This window comes from Zonotrichia leucophrys, chromosome 4, assembly GCF_028769735.1.
Source record: "Zonotrichia leucophrys gambelii isolate GWCS_2022_RI chromosome 4, RI_Zleu_2.0, whole genome shotgun sequence".
Classification (NCBI taxonomy): domain Eukaryota; kingdom Metazoa; phylum Chordata; class Aves; order Passeriformes; family Passerellidae; genus Zonotrichia; species Zonotrichia leucophrys.
In genome coordinates, this window is record NC_088173.1 from 37,951,327 (window position 1) to 37,974,413 (window position 23,087).

Sequence of the window (23,087 nt, forward strand, 5' to 3'; positions counted from 1 at the left end):
GTGAGCAAATTTTTATTGTGTGAGCAATAATGCTGAATGAGCAGTGGTTCCATGGAAACAGTGCTATTTGTGGATAAACCACCAAAAAATGAGTGCCCAGGCTGCAAAAATCCACTCCCAGCACTATTAAATGGATGAAAGGTTATTCATTGCCTATTAATTATTTTCAATACAGCAATGTAACTCTTTTAGAAATGTTTGTACTGAACACAAATTGTTTGAACTTTGGCAGTGTGCTAACAGCTTATCATTTTATCTTGGAAAACCTGCCATCTGTATGTAAATACAAGGAAAATGAGAACACTTGCTCCTATCCAATAATACAGCTCAGATAATACATTTTGACAACTGCTCTATTGCATATTTATTATATTTTCTCATGAAGATTTTTTTATTTCTCTCTTTATTCAGCCTTTTCTCTTTTCTGACTTTCCATCCTTTGAGTGATGTGTACAGCTTTCACTCTTGGAAGTCAGAGAAAATGTAGAGAAAGAGCTGATGAAAAAGATTCATGAAGTATTGGTGAGCTGAGGGTTGCTAGAGGTGGCTCAGCTCATAGGGACATACAGATATAGACTGACAGATACATGAATATATAGAATGGTGTCTGTTGTTGAATATTCTTGAGCTCCAAGGCCAAAATTTGTCTTTCCTTAAACACTGAGCAATTGAGTAACTGTTAATTGTTGTAAAAACTCACTGGTAAAGGGCAAAAGGAACTTTTGAATAATTACACAAATGAAAACACAGAATGGTTCTGTTTTCTCCTGATTCTGGAAGAGGAGCAGCCCCACAGTTTCCAGGAACCTGTTTTCTATGTTTTGGGCTTGAGGAGTCTATTCTTGGTTTCTTATCCAAGTTGTCGGAGTTACACCTGAGATTCAGAAGCAAGATCATACCAAGTTCACTGACAGTAAAAAGAGAAACATTTTAGGATTGTGCTCTATCACTGAGATCCTACTTCCTATGCCAACTCCTAGGGGGCTTTTATAAACACCTGTAACCTGTTGGTGGTGTAACAGCTGTGGATGCCCCTCCCTTGAAGTGCTCAAGGCCAGCTTGGATGGGGATGGGGCTTTGAGCAACCTGGCCTGGTGAAAACTGTCCCTGTCCATGGCAGGGGACTTGGAATGACATGATCTCTAAGGTCCCTTCCAACAATGATTTTATGATTCGCTTGCTGCTGTGTAAGCACAGATGAGCAGCAACTGAATGAAATACCAGCCAAAAAATAGTATTTGAAAATTATAGTTAAGGAGCCACAAATGAGCATCCAAAATGTTAATGATGGCATCTGCACAATAAACACTGCTATCTCCTAACTCCTGAATTATCAATGGTAATCTTCTAAAGTAGTTTATTTGTGCTACATCTTGGTTTTTGTTATCACCACATCCTGTTATCCCATATAAATAGAAATTCTGAGCAGTGCACAGTATTTTCTGTTGCAGTCTAATTTTTACAAATGCCACATTCTTCTCAAAGTGTTCACCTTGGAACAGAAAATGCTTTATAGTTACTGTCTTGTCAGATGGTAGCATTTTCAATTCCTTTTGTGTGGGTTTTTTTTGTAAACTGTGTTGGCATCAATGTGTAAATTGTGGGACTGTGGAAAAAATATGAATGTGACACTGATGTCTCCCACAGTGAAGCTGGCTAGTGTCTTTTTTAGCAGATTTATTTTTAAAAGAAGGGTCCAATTAAAAATTAAAAATAAAAGAAATTGGCCTATCATCTTTGCAGTTGTTGCCACAATTTTGGTGTTGGGGAGGGAACTAGAGAGCTTTTAATAGTAATTATTCTAAATTTGACAAGTTATGAGCATTAAAAAGTTGCCTGAAGTGGAGCAGTTAGTTTTTGTTGGTGGAATATGCAGATTTAAGGAGAAAACAATCAGCAAGGTGGTTCCCTCAAGATTTTGAGATTGAAAAGAGATGATCTTCCCCTGTCTGCTTGTTACAAACAAAACACCCTGTGTCGGTTTTTTTTATGTTGTGCCTACCTTAAGAAAAGCAAGATTTGACACGTCCCCATTTTAATGATGTCCAGAAGCAGCACATTCACCCAGACAGAGCAAGCCCTGCTCCTGCACAGCAAAGCTGGCTCAGAGGCGCTGCTGGGCAGGTTGAGCAGGAGCAGCCCAGGCAGGGCAGCGTGATTCCCACAGCACCACCGCTGTCCGGCACAATGCCAGCAGCTCTCACAAACAGCCATTCTGGCACCGTCACTCCTGTTTCCCACATCACACTCCCCTGATACTGCTCCAGGAGCATTTCAGAAAAAGGCTTCTCTTTCAGATGAACAAACCTGAGAGATTAAGTTATTCCTATTGCAGTACAACTGAAACATCCTAAGGCAAACGGTGACTCCTGCAAAACCTTGCTGTTGAACTTAACAAAATACAATTTTTTGCTCCAAAAAAGAGTGTGATTTACAGACACATCATGGGAGGGAAAAAGAAAAATTGTTGTGATCTTGAGGCTAGATAGGGAGACGAGAATTTGTTGTCTAAATTGTTTTTTTAATTACAAGCTACTATTTTGTATACTGTAGAAATGCTTTTAATATTTTCTGACAGAGAAGTATTGTAAATTTTCTCTTATAGCCAAACTCAATTTCCTTATAGCTGTATGGAAATTTTCAGGAATTTTATTTATCTGAGGTTTACAACTGAATGAACAAAACACTGTTTTTTAATCCATACTTTTGAACTATATTGCATCAATGCACACAGAAAAAATAAATACAGGTACACTTTCAGCCTGTGCCTCTAAATAGATGACTTTACAGTGAAGTCTTTTTTTTTTTTCAAAAGAAATGCTTTATTGTTAATTCACAATATTATTTTCCCATTAAATTTTTATGCCTTTGCTTTAGAAAAATATGTCACTTAACCTGCAGTTCAGCTTTGTATTGTTTTCCAAATAAATAACCAAGTATTTAGAAAGCAAAGGAGAACAATCCTTGGGAGAGTATGAAGCTGAAAAGAGAAAAGGTGGTGGGTGAGCTTGAGGCAACCTGAGGCCTCAGTGATAAACCTTCATTCAGAAGATACTCATTTTAGATCTATTTTCTGAAATCTTTGCTGTAACCCTGTGTGGACATGTTAATGCTACTAAATGCCTTATTGTTAGTGCCAAAGGCAAGCTAATAAATCCAGGTTAGATCCCTTCTGTCTTAAACCATACAGATGCTGTTATGAATGGTTGACACGTTTTTCTTGATCCTGCTCAGGGCAATGAACAACTGAACTGATTCAAATGGCTGTTAAGCAGAAATTCCATCATTTTCCAGAGCTTTGGGTTGGAATTCTTTGCAACTGTCAGTCTGTCTAACATTTGCTTAATTTCAAGGGGAAAATCAGGGTCCTCTTTTTTTCTTGTTCTTTAAGGGATTTTTTTATTTTCTTTTTTTTTTCTGGAAAACTTCTGTCAGAGTTATGTGATCACTAACTTTCAGTACCATTTTTTCAATAACATCAATATTTACAATCTCTAATCGATTCATGTCACCTCCAGTAGATTTTGATTCACATTAGGACTGTCCGGTAGTAACATTTGTTTTCATGCAGAATTCCTAAAGCTAATGCTGGCTGGCAGCTAGAGAAAGCTGTTTCTTTGCTTTGATGTGTAGACCTCAGATTTTTTCCAAGACTTTTCTATAATCTCATACCATGACAAGTACAACTTCTCATCACCAAGTGTATCACAGATGCATCACACGCTGTGACTGCATAAAACATTACAGTGAAATGGAGCTGGACCAGCAGAATATAATCCAGTGAATTTAAGGTCTAGGTAAAGGGAGAGCCATTACTAGAGAGATGTGTCTGTCCATCTGACTAAAACATTATCTAACTGCTTTCACTTAACATGGTTTTGTTATTGCTATTGTCAGGACAAAAACAGTCCTAAGTGCTCCATCACATCAGTTTGTGTGTGTGTTTGTACATGTAAATGTATGTAAGGAGAAAATGATGTATTTTATTTAAGGGTTTTGGCAGTATACGAATAACATAAGTCAGAAAAAATCCAGTAAAGAAGCACAAGTACCCATTCAGATCATTCATTACTCAAAACCAGTCCCTGAGGCTGATGTGACATAAAGCCTGACCTTTTGGCTCTTGGTAAGAGCAGGGCTGCAAAAGGTCCAGTGCTATCCTGCAAATCAAGTCCAGTCAAGGAGCAGGACATGGTGGCTCTGCCTGTTCCGTTCCCTTTGGCTCTGGTTTTTGCAGGGATGACTGCATCTCAACATGTCCCAGTCGTGGGTGGTAGCCTGCTTGTGTGTTGTCTCTTAGTGAGAGCCTTTCTGTCAGCTAGAAGAAATGTGTGCAGTGGAAGCTGATCTGTTGTCTGTGGATTTTCCTTCTCCCTTCTCCATCACCACTGACGCTGGTTCCCATCATGTAGGCCCTACTCTGGGAACTTCTTCCCCCCCTTTTCCCTTATTGCTCATGTCTAGGGCATCTTACTCCATCTTCCCTCTCAGTGTGTCCAAGTCCCACATAATTCTGTGATCCCAAAGATCAGTTTTCCTTTGGCCTTCACCAAATGCCTGGGAGATGGTTCACCTGCTCTGTGCAGGGGTGACCTTCTTTGAAGCAAGTTCTGTGTTTGGCCCTCCCAGTTTATCAAACACTTCACTCAACAAGCACAGGTAATGCTTCCAGTGATGGTTTTAGAGCTTGGCACTCTCGCCCATTTAGCTTCTCTTGGCACAACTAACAGCCTCTTCATTTCTGTACTCTCTGTTCTTCTCTGCAAAGCATTTGCACACTCTGTATTCTCAGGTTCCTCAGAGAGCTGCCTCTGAAGCAGTTCAGCTAGCAGTCACTGAGGGGTCTTGACTTGAACATAAGTTTAAAATGTCAAACCACTTTATTTTCTAATGAAATTTTCAGGCTACTCTTTGAGCAGCTGTAGTCTTAGATAACTCTACTGTTGTTGCAATTGTTCAGTTTTCTGTTAAGAAAAAGATATTTTGCATGGACAACGCAAGATAAGCTACATAGAACCTACGTAGGGGGTGTGTGTGGGAGGGGCTTTTCTATATAAATATTCATGTTAGTTTAAAAAATAAGAGGTGTTTAGAAAAATCTTTCCAGGCTGCTGCTATTTCTAGCAACCTTTTTCAGGTGAAAATAAAAAAAATTAAAACACTGTTTTAGAATTCTTAAAGCATATGTTTACGTTATTTTCATTCCTTTAAACACTTTTGATTAGTAAACCTGCAATTTTTAAATGAATTATTCGCTTTTTATTTTGTTCAAATAAGATAGTTCAGGTAAGTCCAAATTTAGTCTGTCTTTACTTTCCAAGATATGTGAAAATACTGTTTTCATTTCTCTAAAATAAAATACTTTTTAAAATCTGAAAATGCTACTGCAACCAAGAACTGCTTTTGCTTGACTATATTTTTTCTGTTATCTGTCCTAATATTTGGAAAACTCCACACTTATGATACTTATGATACTGATGAAAATAATAACTTAAAAGAATACTTTTAAAAACAGAAATCTCTGTGCTGAAATGCTTTGAATGTTTGTGTTTTAAAAGCCTTTTCTTTCCAGTGTGTTCTCAGCAAAACTCCCTTCATCATATTTCTCAGCATCAGTGTACCATGGCTGCATGTAACCCTCCTTGTTTTTCCCCATGTAGGCATCAGGTTCTTAGCTCTGTGAATTAATGTGATGTAGAGATGCTACTGATAATTTGCTTTTTTGTTGGCACAGTCAGTCTTGTTCGGAATGTGGCTGAAAGAGCTACCTAACACCCATCAGGTGCCTAAATGTTAGCACAAGAAAACTAAAATATCAACACCTCAACAGATAAAAAGCTCAGTAGGAAATGCCTGTAAGACACTTTCTTTTTAGGCATTAGAGCCTGTTTCCCATTAGCCAGTATCAGATTAGCAATCACTTTCTCAGTTAAAGAGAAACATCTGCCTACACCTGTGCATCATTTGTCAATAGGAAATGAGTCCCGGTGCGTTCTTGCAAAATCAAACAAATTGTGTTTGAGGGGTTGCTGGTTGGCTGGTATTGGAAAAATTAGCATCAGTGAAGTTATTGGAGAGAGTAAAGTGCAAAGCAGATGAGTGGAGGAAGATTTTTGTCCTGTGCAGAACTTCTTTAAGCCAGCTGGGTCTCCCTCTCCACAGACTGAAGAGGGAGGCAGGTGCACATGTTGTTCTTCCAAGCTGAAGTGGTGACAATTATCTGCATGTAAAAAAAGGGAGTACAAGTCACTGGATTTCAAGTTTAAAAAAAAAAATGGTAACAAGTGTAGATGCAAAGAAATTGTGTGTGAGAGTTTTTCCCTTTGCAGGCTGTTAGACCTGGAGGAATAGTGAGAAGGAAAGATAGTGACTGTAAAGATGTTATGAAGGGAGTTAAATACCTCTGAGGATTCTCAGAGAACACAAGCAGAAATGTCAGGAGGCTGTGTGGGGGTTTGCATTTTGTTTCCCTTAACTACTGCTGTTCAGATATTGATCAGTGGAATAAAGTTATTGAGCAGCTGGGAACACCATGTCCAGAATTCATGAAGAAGCTGCAGCCAACAGTACGGAACTACGTCGAGAACAGACCCAAGTACGCTGGCCTCACGTTCCCCAAACTTTTTCCAGACTCTCTCTTCCCAGCAGACTCAGAACACAACAAACTCAAAGGTATGTCTGACAAAGGAACGTGGTTCATGTGCAACAGCTGCAGTGGAATGAAGGCTTTTCCAATTTTTCTTCTCTCTCTTCTTCTTCCAATTTTTTTTGCTCTCCATTTAATGGAGTTAGTTGCAGACCAGTGACTGCATGGTTTTGTTCAGCTGAGAGGCAGGATTTGGAAATGGTTTTTGGAGATCCTGGTGCGTGGGCAGCCAAGGGAGTATAATCACTGATGCATTGAGAATATTCCTATGGTGTTCCACGTGATGATCCTGTGCCTCAAGGAATTGAGGTGTTCCTTTACTCTTATTCTTGAACTTTTTACACAACGGAGCAATCGAACTTCCAGTGGGAGATCTCAGTACTTGCACCGGTTTTTTTAAGTGAAAAATACCGGTTCAGCCAAATGCCTGCCTCGTAGCTCTACCTTTACTAGAAAATACAAATATATTATCAACATCAGCCAAAATGAAGTAGCCAAGGTTTAGTATCCACTGGAATGGATTTCTTCTTTTGAAAAATCCTGTGAGTCACTTAAGATATGTGAAGTAGAAAACTAACTTAAATACAGTGTGACTAGATATCCCTAGAAGAAAAATTGCCATGATTTTAATAATATATTGAAGTATTTTTTTCACTTGAATGGGGCATTAACCTCCTATGGGAAAGAGTGATTATTGTGTGTTTAGTAAGCATCCCTGGAGCCCCTGCAGACCTGTGCTGGGCACTGGCTCTGCACCCCTCCAGTCCTTGGAGCCACTCTCCACACTGGCATTTAATGGTTTCCAATTGCTTGCAATTTGCATGTCATTACACGACCCAGAGTTTTCTTCCAGTTAAAAACGGCCTCATAGCCCAGCTGCTGTCCTGGCTCTGGGAGTAAGGGGAGAGGTCTGGGCAGATGCTTTTGGATACACAGAATTTTATACTCCAAGCACAACACAACTGAAAAATGGAATTTTCCTACATTTGCAGCTAATGTATAAAAATGACTGTCAAACAGTGCTGTTATCTTTTGGGTACAGAAAGCACATACATTTGAGCATCCTGAATGCCAGTTTTGAAGATATAGCCACAAAGCAAGAAACAGTGCATTCAGGAACCCCTACTTGTGCAGCACTGTATCATCCCATGCCCTGCCTAAATATAATGTAATATTAATGGTTTAATTAGATACTCGTCCATGTATGATGAGATACCTAATAATATCTTTGCACTTACTGCTCTTCACGACTTTTTTCCTTTCATTGTCTTTTTCACTTACACAGCAAATAATTTTGAGCATCCAAGAGCTTAGAACACTACATAGTTAATAATAACAATAATAACATAAATATGTGTTGTTATAATTTTTTTGTGTGGGTTAGGATGGTATTATATTTTTAACAAACTCCAACTGGGAAAAATCTATTTGGGTAATATAAAGCTGAGTTTGTGGCTTTGTTTGCCACAGGCAAACAGGCATTTTTTGCCTGATCAGGCATTGTTTGCCTGATGGGCACAATGGAATATATTATCAGGTAAAATGAATCAATGCTGCAATGTAAAATTCAATGTTTGTGTGTGTGTATATATATGTATATATAGTGCAGGATGATGTGCCCCACTGATTTAAATTTCATTATTCAGGACAAACAAGACTCAAGCTGTTCCAAGCACTTCCATACCCCAAGGCTACAGATTTGAAATTATTGCTTCTAAGGGGATGCCTTAAGATTAACCTAATCTCTATGCCTCGTTAAAATATTTAATGCCTCACAGCAGATTAAGTGAGAAACTCTAAAACATCCAAAGAACTGTGGATGATTTTCTGAGCCAGTCTAAGAGTGCCTGTAAGTTTCAGGCTTTGATTTTGTAATGCCATGATTTTAGATTTTATGTGAACTTTTGTACTCTGATCCTGCTAATAATCACAGACACATCAAGCATGTTTTCTTTAGGGTATTATTAATCCCTCTGTGTGGAATCTGCACATATGTAAAACGTTACTAAAGCTTGCTAGGGAACTTATGGTGACAGCCCTGATTTTGGCACCTTTCTAATGAATCAGACCTAAAATGATTGTTGAAGAGCTCTTGCTATGAGGAGGCAGGGGAGCAGAGGTACATAAACAATCAATCTCTCAAAGGGTTGTGCCACTGCTCTTTTCCTACTAAGGCCCCTCTGGAGGCAGGGGTTGTTGTTTTGTACTAATTCTGTGTTTCTCTGCTTCCCTTGTTCCAGCCAGCCAAGCCAGGGACCTCTTATCAAAGATGCTGGTCATTGACCCGGCCAAGAGGATATCAGTAGATGAAGCCTTACAGCATCCATACATTAACGTCTGGTACGACCCAGCAGAGGTGGAGGCGGTAAGTGAGGCAGCGCTGCTCCCTCAGCATGCCCAGCACAAATGGGATTCAAGGATTCCTGCTGCTTTACAGCAGCACAGCAATGAGCATGCTGGAAACAACAATGCCAGGACTGCGGTGGTCTGGGCAGTGATGTGAAATGAGATCTGTAGGGACAGGATATCTCTCTTTATTACATTCACTGATAATAGATGGGAGGAACAAAAACACTTCAAGCATATGAAGCCATTTTCTGCTTTCTTCTAGAAAGGATTTTGAATCCACTAGCTCACCTTTTTAGATATAGAACTCAATCTGGCAAAAGATACTATCTTTCTTTCCAAACCTTTCCCTGTGGAAGACAGCAAACATCACTTTTTATGTTTGTGTTTAAGAATATATGTAGAGAGGAAGAGAATTAAGCAAAAAAATAGTTGGGATTCTGAAAAAAAAAAAATCCTGAAATCAGAATTCAGAAAAATCCTAGCAGGACATAAATTTTTCTATAAAATTAGGGGCTCAGGTGTTTTCCTGGGCTGTGGTTCAATGTAGATTATCATGGACACTGTGTGCAAACAAAAATGGATTTTTTCTTATAATCCTGTCATGCTCTAGACACCTCTCTGTAAGCCTTGGTGAGGCTGCTGTTAACAGGGATAAGTGAAATCTGTCAGCACTTCAGTGGCATGGTATAAAAGGTATGGTATAATGGGTGTAGGTATAGATTCAGAGAGGTACTTTGTAATATCCTGGATGAAAACAGGTTCAGAAATCTGATTTAGCCACCATAGGAAATGAAGACCTAGTAAAATTAAATCACTGCTGTTTAGTGATATGCTCCAACTCAGTCTGTGTTCTTGAAAGTGCAGTAAACTTCAAAAGTAAATTGAATGTTCAAACCCCCATCAAATTTCCAACACATGGGATTTTTTCAGAGGATGTTATTTAGGAGTACTTTATAGGGCTTCATTTCACCACTTTCATTTTCAGAGGGAAAGTTGAATTGGAAGAATTTCTTTTCATAATGAACAGTTTGTTAAATTATAAATATCCATCTGTTCATGCTGACACACCTTCAGTGGTTAGCTATAAGTCATTTACTAATTATTTTCTGGAGAAAAAAAAATATTTGTGGGATATGGTGGTTTTCTGTTCTTGCTCAGAAGGGTGTTCTCCAGCAAGTACTCCACTGAGATATCTGCCCTGTTACAATTGCAGAAGAGTTAGGATCAAATTCAGTAAATATTTCCTAAAGCCATGGGCAATGGGAGATGACTCATCTCATGTATTTTTGTTAGATCTTGCCAAATTTATAGCAGGGGTAGGACTTAAAAGACATCTAGAAACATCCAACAAATTAGCTGTTTGCGAGGTAGATACTTTTGCTTATTCACTTAATAATCTGACTCAGTAAATATATACTGAACAAAACCACAGAAGTTATAATAGGGTACAACTGAACAAAGAAAGTAATACTTGAATGACATTTCAAAGCCTAAAAATGGCCATGTGGCTTGTTAATGTTGAATTTGCAGCATGATGAGACTATGAGGCAACCCTGCTTTTTCACAGAGTGCCCTGCAAATGTGCAGCCAGGGAACCTGACAAGAAAGCAATGGGAAAATTAGTGACAGAGTTGTGCTTAGTCATTGCATAATGCTTAACTTCCCACTATTTTTCCTGGTTCCCCCACTGGGATTTAGAAGCCTGCAGTGTGTTGCATCTGCCCATGTTCACAGCACTCCTTTTTTTTGGTAATACTTGACAAGCACTTTTAGACAGAAGTTTTTCATCACATAGCTAAGGGTTTGGTAGTGGGATGTTTTGGGATTTTTAAAGTTTTCCTCCCATATTGTGATAAGAGACAGGATTCCTCCCAGTATCAGTAATCCTGTACAGTAGAGATAACAGAGATTAGGATTATTAAACAACAGGCATTTTCAGCCAGTATAGTACTGGGGAGGGGGGAATTAGGTAACTTCTGCTGTCTAGTTAGATTCCTCCTTCTCCCCAGTAAATTAATTCATCAAAAGCAGCCAGGCATCTGTTGTACAGTGTCCATTTCATTCAGGAGCATGAGAGGACAGGTAACTGGAAGCATTTAATGTGACAGGAATTTTGAAGTGAGCTGTTGCAGCATCGTTAAATGTCAGCATGTGCTGGAGTAGACAATGCAGAGCACTGAAGCCAGCTCAGGGAATAAGCAGAGAATTTGGTGTCAAAGTTTAACCTGGAGGTAACAACCCTCTGTGTCTGCTCAGATTTACAGCATTATAAATGTGAGGGGAACAGATAAAACAGCCCTACCCAGTGAAAAAGCAGAGTAGTGAGACAGTTGCAGTCCCTTTTTAGGAGTCTATTATAAGTTTATGGTCTTTCAGAGACTGTGTGGGGGCAATAGAACTATTATGTCTTGTTCTAATGGGCAAACACTGTGCACAAATGGGAAGTGCTGGGAATGCAATACCTTTTCTCCCACAATGTGTCACAGCATTAAACTCTTCTGGGTGGCCCTAAATGCTCTGATTTGATTCTCTGACCCAGAGGGGAAGATGAGCTGTTATTAGATGTGGGACTTGCTATTCACCAGCCACAGGAGGTTACTCAAACAGTGCTGGGGCCCTCCCACAGAATTTCTTCATGAAACAAACACAGCCAAAGCCCTCAACAGCTCTGAAACGGCCTCATAGTCACAGCTAGAAACAGGCCTTGCACAGGTTTGGAGCTTACCTGTGGGTTTTGGATTTACAGGGAATTCTTAGGTCTAACATAGGTAGTTTGCAAGGTTCTTTTAAGCACACACAGCTTGCCACAGTATCTCTGATTAAAAAGTCACAGGGTTAGGTTCTCCAGAGCATACACCTTTGTTCAGAAATAATTTTCAATAGCATTACTGTTAAGATGATTTCTGTATTCAGCCAATGACAACTAAAACCTGTTTCTAAAAAATAGGAGAACATGCAAACCATGAACAGGAGAACATGTACAGCTTGGATTGTGTGGAATTCCCAGATGTTCAAATCTGTTATCAATCTTCACACCTAATTTCAATGCAGGGAAACAAGAGTTCACAGGGCAAAAGTATTATTTACTAATGCTATGCAGGAATTCTACTGTAAAATCAGGATAGGAATTTATAGAACTTACTTCTCTGTTTTATTCTTTAGTTGAGGACTCTCCTGGAAGTCTCTTTTTTTTTTTTTCAGCAACTGTCTCAGATCCACTTTTAAACAAATATTATGTTTATTACTTTGATGTGAGGATATTTACCTATACAACAGCATTTGGACTATTATGTGAATAAATGACACACACGATACCTATTCTCCCTCCAATTGTTCTGTTTTCTGGAAAGAAGAGGTTTCCAATATCTCTTGCCTCTACATGCAGACTCTCCTGTTTATTGTAGATAATCTCAGTATCTCCCTGATGACATATTAGCTTCTCCATTTTCCTGTCTGAAAATGCTATGCTTGAGATTGTTTTCAGTTACCCAGCTGCCTTTTTCTTTCTCTTTTTCTTTTTTTGGAGCTCCTATACATTCTCATCCTTCACTGAGATGATTTGTGAATAAATCCCAAATCTGGTATTTAATTTTTCATATCTACCCTAATGTTTATGCCTGTTTGCAGGTCACTGGGTTTTATCCCAAAATGATCAAATTGTGAACAAAATGGATTCCTACACATTGCTTTAGCACAGTAAAGTTCTTCCTTTTGTTATTGATATATTCAAAGAGACCATTCATGTTGTCTTGGATTCCATTTTGGAGCCTTTTGAATGTGTGTGTGATGTCATATTGATTCCTACTTGGGAAAACTTGTTCCATTTCATGGCAACAAATCCAGTAGCAAAATTTGCTGGAGATTATTATGTGATGTTTCTGTTAACTGGTTTCAAAATTTGTCTTGAACTTTCTTGTACCTGCAGTTATTTTTTGTTGTCTGATCTGTGCCATCCATTAGAAAAGAGATTTCTAAGAAACAGAAACATCAGATGTTAAAAGTATTCCTTTCAAGCATTCCTCCATGTTTGACAGTATTTTACAGTAGTGATGGATTTTATAGGATTTTATTCACTGTAACTCATACAGCTTTCATTCCTGGTTTTATTTTTACAGGATTTATATTTCACTGGAGTATTTTTGCATCTAGAACCATCCACAGGGGGCTGAGTTGTGAATTATCATCCATTTTTCTGTGCACACCAATCTGTGTGTTACCTTCTATTAATGTGATGCTGTTTCCAGTGTTGCTAATAAAAACAACTTGGTTTATGGTTCTCAGTCTGAGGGTCCGGGACAGAAACTGGGCTGTATTGTCTTAGCCCTATATAAACTATCTATGACCAGCTGTTAAATTCAATTTTTTAAAACTGGTTTATCACAATTAAAAAACAAACAAACAAACAAATCACCCACCTCTTATTTTACCTGTGAATGCTAAGCATCCATTATGATGGAGAAGCACTTTGGAGAGCTCTGTGACCTTGGCAAACACACTTCAAAGAAGGTGTCACCTTCACTACATGACATAAGCAGGGCTGGCAGGTTGTGCATCATTTCTGCTGTTCTTTTCTCTTGCTCAGCTCTGTATGTATGGATGTTGTATAGAAAGTCTTCAATGAGCTGCCACATTTTTTAGCACCCAGTTACAGGGCTTGGTTTTCTGCTCAGAGATGGATGGTGTGCATCTGTTGTCTCACAAAAGAAGTGTGCAGCTCTGCTTTGTGCACAAGCACACACATTTCCTCGAGTCAAGAGCATCTATCTGTTCATTGCTGATTGATTACGGAAGCTGAACACAGCTTCTGCAAAAATCTTTGTTAATGGCAGTGAGGAGGAGTGGTTAGAGAAGAAAGAGGCATTGATTTTCTTCTTTTTCTTTTTTGATCAAAACTTAATCTTTTTTCAGCTTGCTTGTTGTATCTTCAAGCTGTTCAGTCATCTGTGTGTAGCCCAGAAATCTTGACTCGTGCTGCATGGCATCCTTTTGGTCCAGCTGTTCAGAAACAGCTCAGTCTACAATTTCCTTGATGCACATAATGTGTGGAGTTTTCCAAAAGCTCTGCACAAACTCCAAGGAACAAATGGGCCCGGAGTCATCTCTTCTTCCATATCCATAGCTGAGATCATCCTTAGCCCACTGTGGAACCCTTTGGCAATACAGGGTGAAATCCCAAGCACTTTGTAAATAAAGAGATGCCAGACCTCTGGTGACAAGCATGCTGGTGTACTTGGGCTTGCACTGCAAAAATAAATATATGAATGGCGTCAGTAACAGAATTTAGGTTGTAGCAAAACACCAAGTAATTTTTATATTCATTTGTTATAAGGATCTAAGCTATTTGACAAAATGTTTAACCTCACACCATTAATTGTTGCATCCTCCAGTCCCTCTTTTATCTGCATTATCTTGCTAATTCCATTGCTACCTCAGTGTGCTGCTCTACAGCTGCTGCCCCAGACCCTGCCATTCTGGGGAGAGATGCAGACTCAGGCCTTGCTCTGCCAAGCTTTCTAAAAACAGCTCATCCCAAGGTCTCCACTGTGCTGGCACTAGCTCTGCAGAGGCAGGGACAGAGGTGGCAGGATTTGCTGGAATCTGAGCTCCAGCTCATTCCCTTTGCTTTCTAGCAGTGGCACACAAACCAATCTATGTTGCTTTGGGAAAGTGAGAATACTTTAGTTCTAACATATGTTTTGTTTTTTTCTCTAGTGAAAAACCTCCCCTCTCTGGATATTAGAATGGTATTTAACAAATCCAGTAGTCTCCTGCTGTTTATCTGACAACATAAACCTCCCTTGTCTTTTGTGTATTTTGCTTTTTGGTTTGTTTTATGATTGGTTTTGCTTATTGGTTTGTTTGTTTTGCCTTTTTTTTTTTCAGAAAGACACCCATGTTGATATTTTCTGGTTTTTTTTTTTAATTTTTATTATGTCCAGTGTATGTTATATTTATTGAAAAATATTTTGAAAATCAATTTGTAAAATGGAAAAGCCAAGAGCCATTGAAACAACAGGGTGGTGTTTTAGTACCTATAAGAAAAATGTAATTCATTCTTTGCTTCCATATCCAAAAATAGATTTATTCTTTGTTATTGTTGCCAATGCAACTGCTTGCAAATCAATCTCTTTTGGGGAGAAAATGGCTGCCTTAAACTGAAGCTGGATGCTGCCACCCATAGGATTGATCCACACCCTGCCTTGATTTGACGTTACTTGAACTTGGTACTTTTTCTGAGACCTAAAGAATTGCAGAATCAGCTAGGTTGGAAAAGACCTTGGAGATCATCAAGTCCAACCTATGACCTAACACCACCTTATCAACCAAGCCATGGCACTGAGTGCCACATCCAGTCTTTTTTTAAACACCTATAAAAAGTAAACTGTGAAACTCTCAGTTGGCATGTGAAGTATGAAGGATTTATAAGAATGCCTATGGCACTGCAGCTGCATCTACATGGAAAGTTAATGATTATTAGCTCAGTCATTTTCTAAGATTTAAGTAGCAAAGTCAGTTTTAGGCAAAGGTTTGGACCAAGACTAAAATCAGATGCTCAGGAGGATGTAGGTATGGCACCTGCGGTGATTGGTCCATTGCTGAGACAACACGTTTTTATTATCTCTAAAAACCTCTAGTTTTATTATCTTTAAAAACCTCCTTCCTCTAATTTTAGAAATTGGGTTTTTTTTTTTAAAGCCACAAAACAAACAAGTTACCAGAAAAGGGGTGGTCAGCATGGAGAGGATTACAATCTGTTGGTAACAGTGTGCTAAGCTTTGTGGTTCTCCTATGAAGTAATGAAAATTATGAGAAAATAAATTCTCAAAATAGTTTTGGTATTCTCAGGTTACCTCTGTGCCTTGAATCAATGAAAAGGTGAGGACTCAGGGAATTTTGATGGGAAAGCTTCACTTCTGCCAGTGTGAAGCACTGGCCTGGGCTCTCAGCAGAGCTCCATTTGACTGTGCTCTCACAGGCTTTAGAGTGGTTACAGACCCAGCCTCTGTGAAGAACAGGGATTTAGTCATGCTGTTTGCTTTCTGAATGTTTGCTACCCTTGGCTCCCTCATGCCTGCTGAGAGCCATGTCTCGTAGCTGTGGTTCTGCTAGCTCACAAGTAAATAGTCTGCAATGTCAGCACTGGCAGAGCAGTAGAATGCTGTGCAGGTGCAGCTTCTGGCATCCTGCAGTGTGTGAGGGACAGCTTGGTTGTTCTCCCTTGTTTGATTCTACAGGAAAATAGGAGCTTGGTAATGAGTGAAGTTATTCTGGGCTCTCTCCCTGGAAAATGCCTTTGTTTCCAGAGTGTATTAATCTAGGCAATGATTACTGCTGATTTTCTTGGTGCTTATTAGCCAATTACCCCAGATTAAGATGTAGCTGAATTAAATTAGAATATAAATAAACTGAAGATTCTGTGGTTGTGTGAATTGAGAACAGGTGCATCTGATCACTTGTTCCTTTTGATTCTGCAATTTGTGTTTGGGAATTAAAGTAGTGGGGGAATCTATCCTCTTATTTCTGTCCTGGGGGAGAAATACAAGTTTTTCTATCAAAGGTGTAGAAAGAGTGTTTACACTTGGTAGAAGCAAATACCCCCACCTATGCTTTTTGTAGGCTTCTCCCTGAGACTTTTAGAAAGCTGCTTTCAGGATATTCTTGTCTAACTTTGTTTGCCTGCTCCCTTTGCACCTGGCAGAGAAGAGGTGATTCTGTGGTTCAGCTCAGCCAAGCACCTCCCCTGCTCCTCCTGTAAATCCCTACCCCCCTAAATTTTCTTGGCATGCTCCAGGGCTGGCTGAGGGGCTGAGCAGGAGCCCTGCAGGCTCAGAGGGAGGAGTGGAGCTTACCTATCACAGCCCACTGGTCAGTGGTGAGGATCACCTCGACTCTTGTAGCATCCAGCTCTCTGACAACACCCAGCAGGAGCACAGAATCCCCACAGAGGTTGTGCCAATCTTGGAAGCATCAGGGCTCACTGGAAAGGAATGAGGAGGGTGGTTATGGTGAACAAGAGAACAGCTGCACTGGTCTGGGGCTGTGTCTTACCTTGCTGATATAACAAAACCTCAGGTAACTGTGCTGAGGCTTGGCACTCACTTTAATTCATGATGTGTTTCCTTCTCAGGTACGAGATTCAGCAATCCATTACTTCACCTAATCCCCTGATCTTCAGCCCTAATATAAATGTCACTCTGGGGAAACTGCCCTTGTTTTCAGTGGATTTGTCCAGTTCAGCTGTCGTATAATTTTCCTGGTCCATATCATGTCACTGAGCTATTACTTTTTCAGTAGTATTTGTAGCATGCAAATGGCTTAATGGACTGATGGAGTTAGAGTCCTGAGAGAAAATTACTAAATTCTCAGTGATTCACAAAAACAGCTTGGTAAATATGCATATAATAGGAGGATGTTTTGAAGGGGACTCAATGGCAAGTACCCAAGATGGAAGTCAGAGGAAATATATCTGAGCAAGAAAGGTGTTGTGGATCTTGTTTCCATCTTCATTAGGTGCTCTTACCTCAGATGCTAGAGCTTCTGGGTAGAAGGAAGGAGGGGAGAGTCTTCCTTGGCGTCTTTAGAGCCTTCCTTCCTTGGCTGCTGTATTTGGCAGTCAACATCAGGAGAGGCAATGATGGCTATGTTGCCCAATGAAGGCAGGTGTTCAGGTTCCCTGAAACTTTAGGTGCCTTTGTCTCAGTAAATTCCAGGATCTGCCAGTTCTCTGAGATGCTCATCAACTAAAAGAAACAAATAATAAAAAACTTTCTATTCAAAGTAAAGTTAGTTAAAAATACATATCTTGGAAATTTTGGTAATTTGAAATATGGATTAGAAACTGTTGCAGAGAGACTTAGTTAAAAAAAAATAGAGTTATTTCGGGAAGTCTGTATAGAAGCAAATCTAAAGAACAACTTAAAAATGTTAATGATAACTTAAATATGTTAATGTTACTACTAATTAATCAAGACTGCTGTTTGTTTGGTATACTGACAGTACCTCTCTGCTGGTACAAATGATTTAGGTGTGGAGTTTCTGGGCTCAGTACAAGTACAATGACATTGTTGATCTGGGTTTTATTTCAACTGCAGCTATGCCTCCTTTTTAAGAAAGGAAAACAGAGGAGTATGTTGATTTCTCCTACAAAAAGAGTTAACTTCCAGGAGTGTTAATCCCCTTAATATTCAAATGTGTTTCAGATGTTCTGGCATGTACAGGATGGATTGCAAAGAGAGAGAGGAGAAATTATCTTTAATTAAGTAATTAGTCCTGATTATTTACACTATAACAGACAATTGACTAAACAGCTGTGCTTCTTTCCTGCAGCCTCCTCCTCAGATATATGATAAACAGCTGGATGAAAGGGAACATACAATCGAAGAATGGAAAGGTAATTGCTGTTTAGAATTACATGGGAAGGAGTATTTCAGTGGCAAAATGGCAAAAACATAGCAAAAAATATGAAAAATGTTCTGAGGGCTATAATTTTCTACATAGGTCACTGTTAACACAGGAGATGTAGGTTCCAGTGCTTCACTGAAATCCAAGGAGAACAGAATACTGTTCAGCAGGGCAATGCATCAGAATTTTAGCCACAGTAAATGGTGCTGTGATATTGTGCTGCTTCTCTTCTAGACAGTGAAGCATTAAACTGTTCCCCTGCTCTGGCTGAATCCCATTTGACTCCATTCAGCTCCAAAAGGAGATGAGAGCAGGGGAGGGGAATGGAAGAGAGAGGTCTTAGGTGAGTAGAGCTGTCGGACTTGGGAAGACAAGGCAGAGCAGACTTAGGAAGCTTATGTGGTATTTATTCTGTTCCTGATCACAGGCACTGGCCTCAGTCACTAACTGTCCCAATTCTCTTTTCCAGAACTCATCTACAAAGAAGTAATGAATTCTGAAGAAAAGACTAAAAATGGTGTAGTAAAAGGACAGCCTTCTCCTTCAGGTACTCAGCCCCAATGAATAACCTTGTGTTCTGTTCTGGCAAAGAGAGAATGGAGATTGCTGAAGGGCTACACTTGCAGTTATGCAGGCCAATGAAGAAGTTTTTATGAGATTCAGATGAGTTGACCTTTATTAATTGTACTCCAGTGTCATGTTAATATAGTGCTTCAAAAATTGTCTTCTTGCTATTTGAGGGACAGTTGTGCTGGTATTGTCTGTGGTTACAGATTGTATTCCTCTGAGTGTGGAGGTTTCTCTCACGCTGGTATTTTCATGCTGCTTGTGGATGGATAACTGAACCAGTTCTTTGGTAGTTGAAACAGGCAAAATTGGTGATGTTAGCACACATTAATCTCTTGGACACACAACACTGCACACCTGAGCTCCACCCCAGCCCCATGTAGGTGTCTGGTACTAATCTGGTAGTCTATCTTCTCAGTAGTCCAATCATATTAGAACAGCTGGCTGGCAACTCTTGATGACACTTCAGTGGGAAGGGAAAGTTATCTTCAACTATTGACTCTTAAAGTCCTGTCACAAAAAAATAACTACTAAATTTTTTCAGAGTATAATTCACATCAGCAGTCTTTTCACAGAAATGCAAACTGTTACTGTCAGTACACAGAAATACATATTTGTAAAGGTACAGTTTCACTGGGAAACATGAAGTGCCCAGATTTTGAGCACAGTGTTCCAGCAGTATTTATGAGTAAAACTGCCTTTCCTCAAAGTGTAATCATTTAACTCAGTGCTCCCTGCATATTTTCAGACAGTTTTTTTCACACTCTTATTTTTCACTTGCTGCTGAGCCAAGGTAATGTTAGAACAAGAATACATCACTAGTAATTGACAGGACAAGGGGGAACATGGCAATAATGGAGGGAGTTAATAAAGTGCTGGGTGGTGATGTTGGAGCAGAAGCCCTGCACCTGGATTTTGACATGGATGAAGTAATATATTGGAAAGAATCCACTGTGTTCTTGCCAAGTAGCAAAGAACAGAACTTGCAGATTTAGTTTACCTAACTATGGTGCCACCACTGAAAAGAAATCTGGGCCCCTAAAACTTATCTGATAAATCGTCATCCTTAAATTTTTCTTTCTTGCAGAATTGTGGCTGCAGGTTGATTTATGATCAAGAAACACTATAGGTGCTTTTTTCAGGAATAAACTACCCAGGAATTTCTTTATTAATTTCATATTCTGTTTTTGCTATGTGGAAGGTTTTTCTTGTTTGTGTAAAATATTTTCAAACACACAAAATTGTAATTTTTTACCTAGAATGTGTTCTGATGTTTCCCTTTGACTGTTTTTTGAATGTTAGGCACCAACAAGTTCATAAAACATTTCAAACTGCTCTCAGATGAGGCTGTTTCATGAAACAGTAGATTTCCTGGTTTTCTTCAATTTGTGTGCCTGACTTAGATTTTCAGCTGAATGAAATAATGGAAGAAAGAGGTAAAACACCAGTTCTGAGCATAAGGAAAATGAGAGAGGCTCTGCTCATTGGATGGTGTCCTTGGCAAGAATTCAGAAAGCTGAGATTTAGTGCTCTATCAATAATGATGGCAAGCAAGCTGGAGCTTAGTTTCCATGATTACTTGATAAGAGTTTTGGGGGAGACTGCTGAAGCTGACAGCACCAAGGATAATAATTGCTCGTTGATAGAGCCACTTAGAGTGCCTGTGTATCAGGCTGTCAATCTCTTTTCTGTGAAGAATTGGTTAGTACAACATATCAGCTTGGAAACTCAAGCAGCTGCCCCTCGTGCTTATGTTCAGTGAATAAAATCAACAATGTCAAAAATTGTTCCCAGCAGAGGCCACCTCTGCCTGTCCAAAAAGTGTCTCTGTTATTATCAAACAGCAGCATTTGAAAAAAAGATAAGTTTAATACAAAGCTGTAGATTATTTAGAATTAAACTTAATTTCTGTCCATATTATCTAACCTCCTCTCACACTCTCCCCTAGCCTTCACTACCCAGCTGTAGTTTCACACATAACATTTTCGACTCTCTTGTCCTTTTTGGGTACAGAGTATAGTAAATAAGAGAGATCTTAGTGCAGCTTATTTGTAGCATTCCCTTTCTAGGTGAAAATGGATCTTTTATTCTTCATTTCCTGCCTTTTACTTGCTGTCTGAATTGCCATCACCCAGGAACTACTGGACACCTTTACTAGTAGGACACGTCCTCTGTCATGTGCAGACTCTAAACTGAGCAGCTGGTGGACTTGCCAAGCACTGTGACATTCGATCCCAGGAGCTGCTATTCACACAATTTATGAGAGGCTGAGCCGATCCCCAGTAGAGACACTGAGCTTTTTTGGAAACTGCAAAAGCTGCAGTTCTCCTTTCAGTTTTTTTACCCCAAGTCTGTATCACTTGAGTTGAAGTCTCAGAGGCACTTCCATTGGTGCTATTTAGTAGCATTTCCCAGAAGCCTTCTCAGGAAGGAATCCCTTCTTTACAGGACACAGGCTGATGTGTGCTTTAAAAGAGAAGCTGTCAAGGCAATAGCAGCACCAGGAACAGATCCCAGGAGCTGTTTCTCACCTGCTCTAACCTTTAGCACTTTTCCTCAATCCTGCAGCCAGTGAGAAGCTTCCTGCCAAACAGCAACTTCATAAATGGGGCTCTTTTTCTCTTTTGAGTGCACCTGTGTCGTATGTGCACTGTCTACCTGGCACACATCCCTCCAGGAGCAAACTGCTGTAGCACAGCAAATGGAGCATTCCTTACTGACTGGGACAGCTTTGTTTAGGCTTTTGAGTGCTGCTGCCCAAGTCCTGCTTTGTGCTGCTGAGCTCTTTAATTCTGTCATTGAGGTTTAGAGTGGTTTCCTTTGTTTTTGTGGATACTTGATGAGTCTGGGTGCTTTGGGGCTGCAGCAGGACCTGTCACATCTGTGTTGTGTCATCTGGAATTGTGCTGAAGGCTAGGAATAGCCATAAAAATGCAATTTCCAGAAACTCGTGGGCTGCACTGATACTTGCTGAGAAGATCATACCACGGTTTATTGAATTCAGTGGTGCTGAATCAGACAGAAGGTAACAAAATCTTCACCTATACAATTTCTGCAGCTATTTCTTCAGTTATTTTGCCTAGCTAAGTTGAGTGCATCTTCATCCAAGAAAGCAGCAGTTTAATCAAAAGTTGATTGAATCTGCTGGAATTCTTTCCATTTTATTCTTAGGACAGTATCCATGACTTAATGGCAGGCTTCTGCCCAGCATGGTAAACATAGAAAGGTAATATATTGTTTAGTCATTAAAATGAATGAATTCAGTCATATTTTGACTACCCATAAGTGCACTTGTCTTGACTGATTAGTATTTTCATAAAATACCACATGATTAAATAACATGTAAACATGAAGTAACAGGATTGTACTGAATGATGAGGTACACATAAATAACACTTTGCAAAACACGGTTTATGACAGAGAGGATGGATGATTGCTGTCTGCAGCCACCAGTCAGACTTCATTAAGATTGCTCTTTCTGCAGCACCTACAAAATTAGCCATTTTATTTTCAAATGTATCAGGAGAGTAAATGAATTTAATTGGTTCTGATGCTGTAATGTACAACTAGAACAGCAGAAAGCAGTTCCCATCTGGAGCTCTAAATGTGAGCATATCTGTCTCACATTTGGTTTGTGCATATTTGCAGTGGATATCTATATAGAGAAGAAAAAGTTGAGGAATATAGAATAGTGGTTGGAGGTATGGTATGGTGGCTTGTTTTCTCAAATTAATGTTTTTTTGCAAACTAGAAACTGATAAAAATCCTTTCTTTTTGCCATTGCAGGATATACTTTACCTGGGCTGTAGAGAGAACTTTTAATCTCTGTATTAGGAATATATGAGTTGTGTAGTTTTACTGGATAATAGATGTTCATTTCTAGCCATTTGGTGGAAATGAAAATTTGTAAAAGTTGGCTGAGCACACTTTTCAGACAGAAGAATGAAATGGCATCTATCTGCAGAACAAAGACCTGTGTCACCTGCCTAGCTGTAATTTCTAGCTATGCAAGATCATACAAAATGACACATTTTATTATCATGAATATTTAATGGAAATTAATGTATCCCTCCCAGTCAAACAGGTTTATGCTACTCTGCAAACTTTAGTTTGAGCTGAGGTT

General features: G+C 39.4%; 1 protein-coding gene across 6 annotated transcripts in view; it reads left to right on the forward strand.

Moving 5' to 3' along the window:
- The window catches only part of MAPK10 (mitogen-activated protein kinase 10), a 146,397-nt gene that overhangs the window by 115,120 nt on the left and 8,190 nt on the right, over positions 1–23,087 (forward strand). For all 6 annotated transcript variants that reach the window (XM_064711183.1, XM_064711186.1, XM_064711185.1 and 3 more), the window contains 4 exons: positions 6,490–6,672; positions 8,887–9,011; positions 18,323–18,386; positions 18,867–18,944. In XM_064711183.1, coding sequence (XP_064567253.1) covers positions 6,490–6,672; positions 8,887–9,011; positions 18,323–18,386; positions 18,867–18,944 — 450 coding nt within the window. The remainder of the gene's footprint in view (positions 1–6,489; positions 6,673–8,886; positions 9,012–18,322; positions 18,387–18,866; positions 18,945–23,087) is intronic.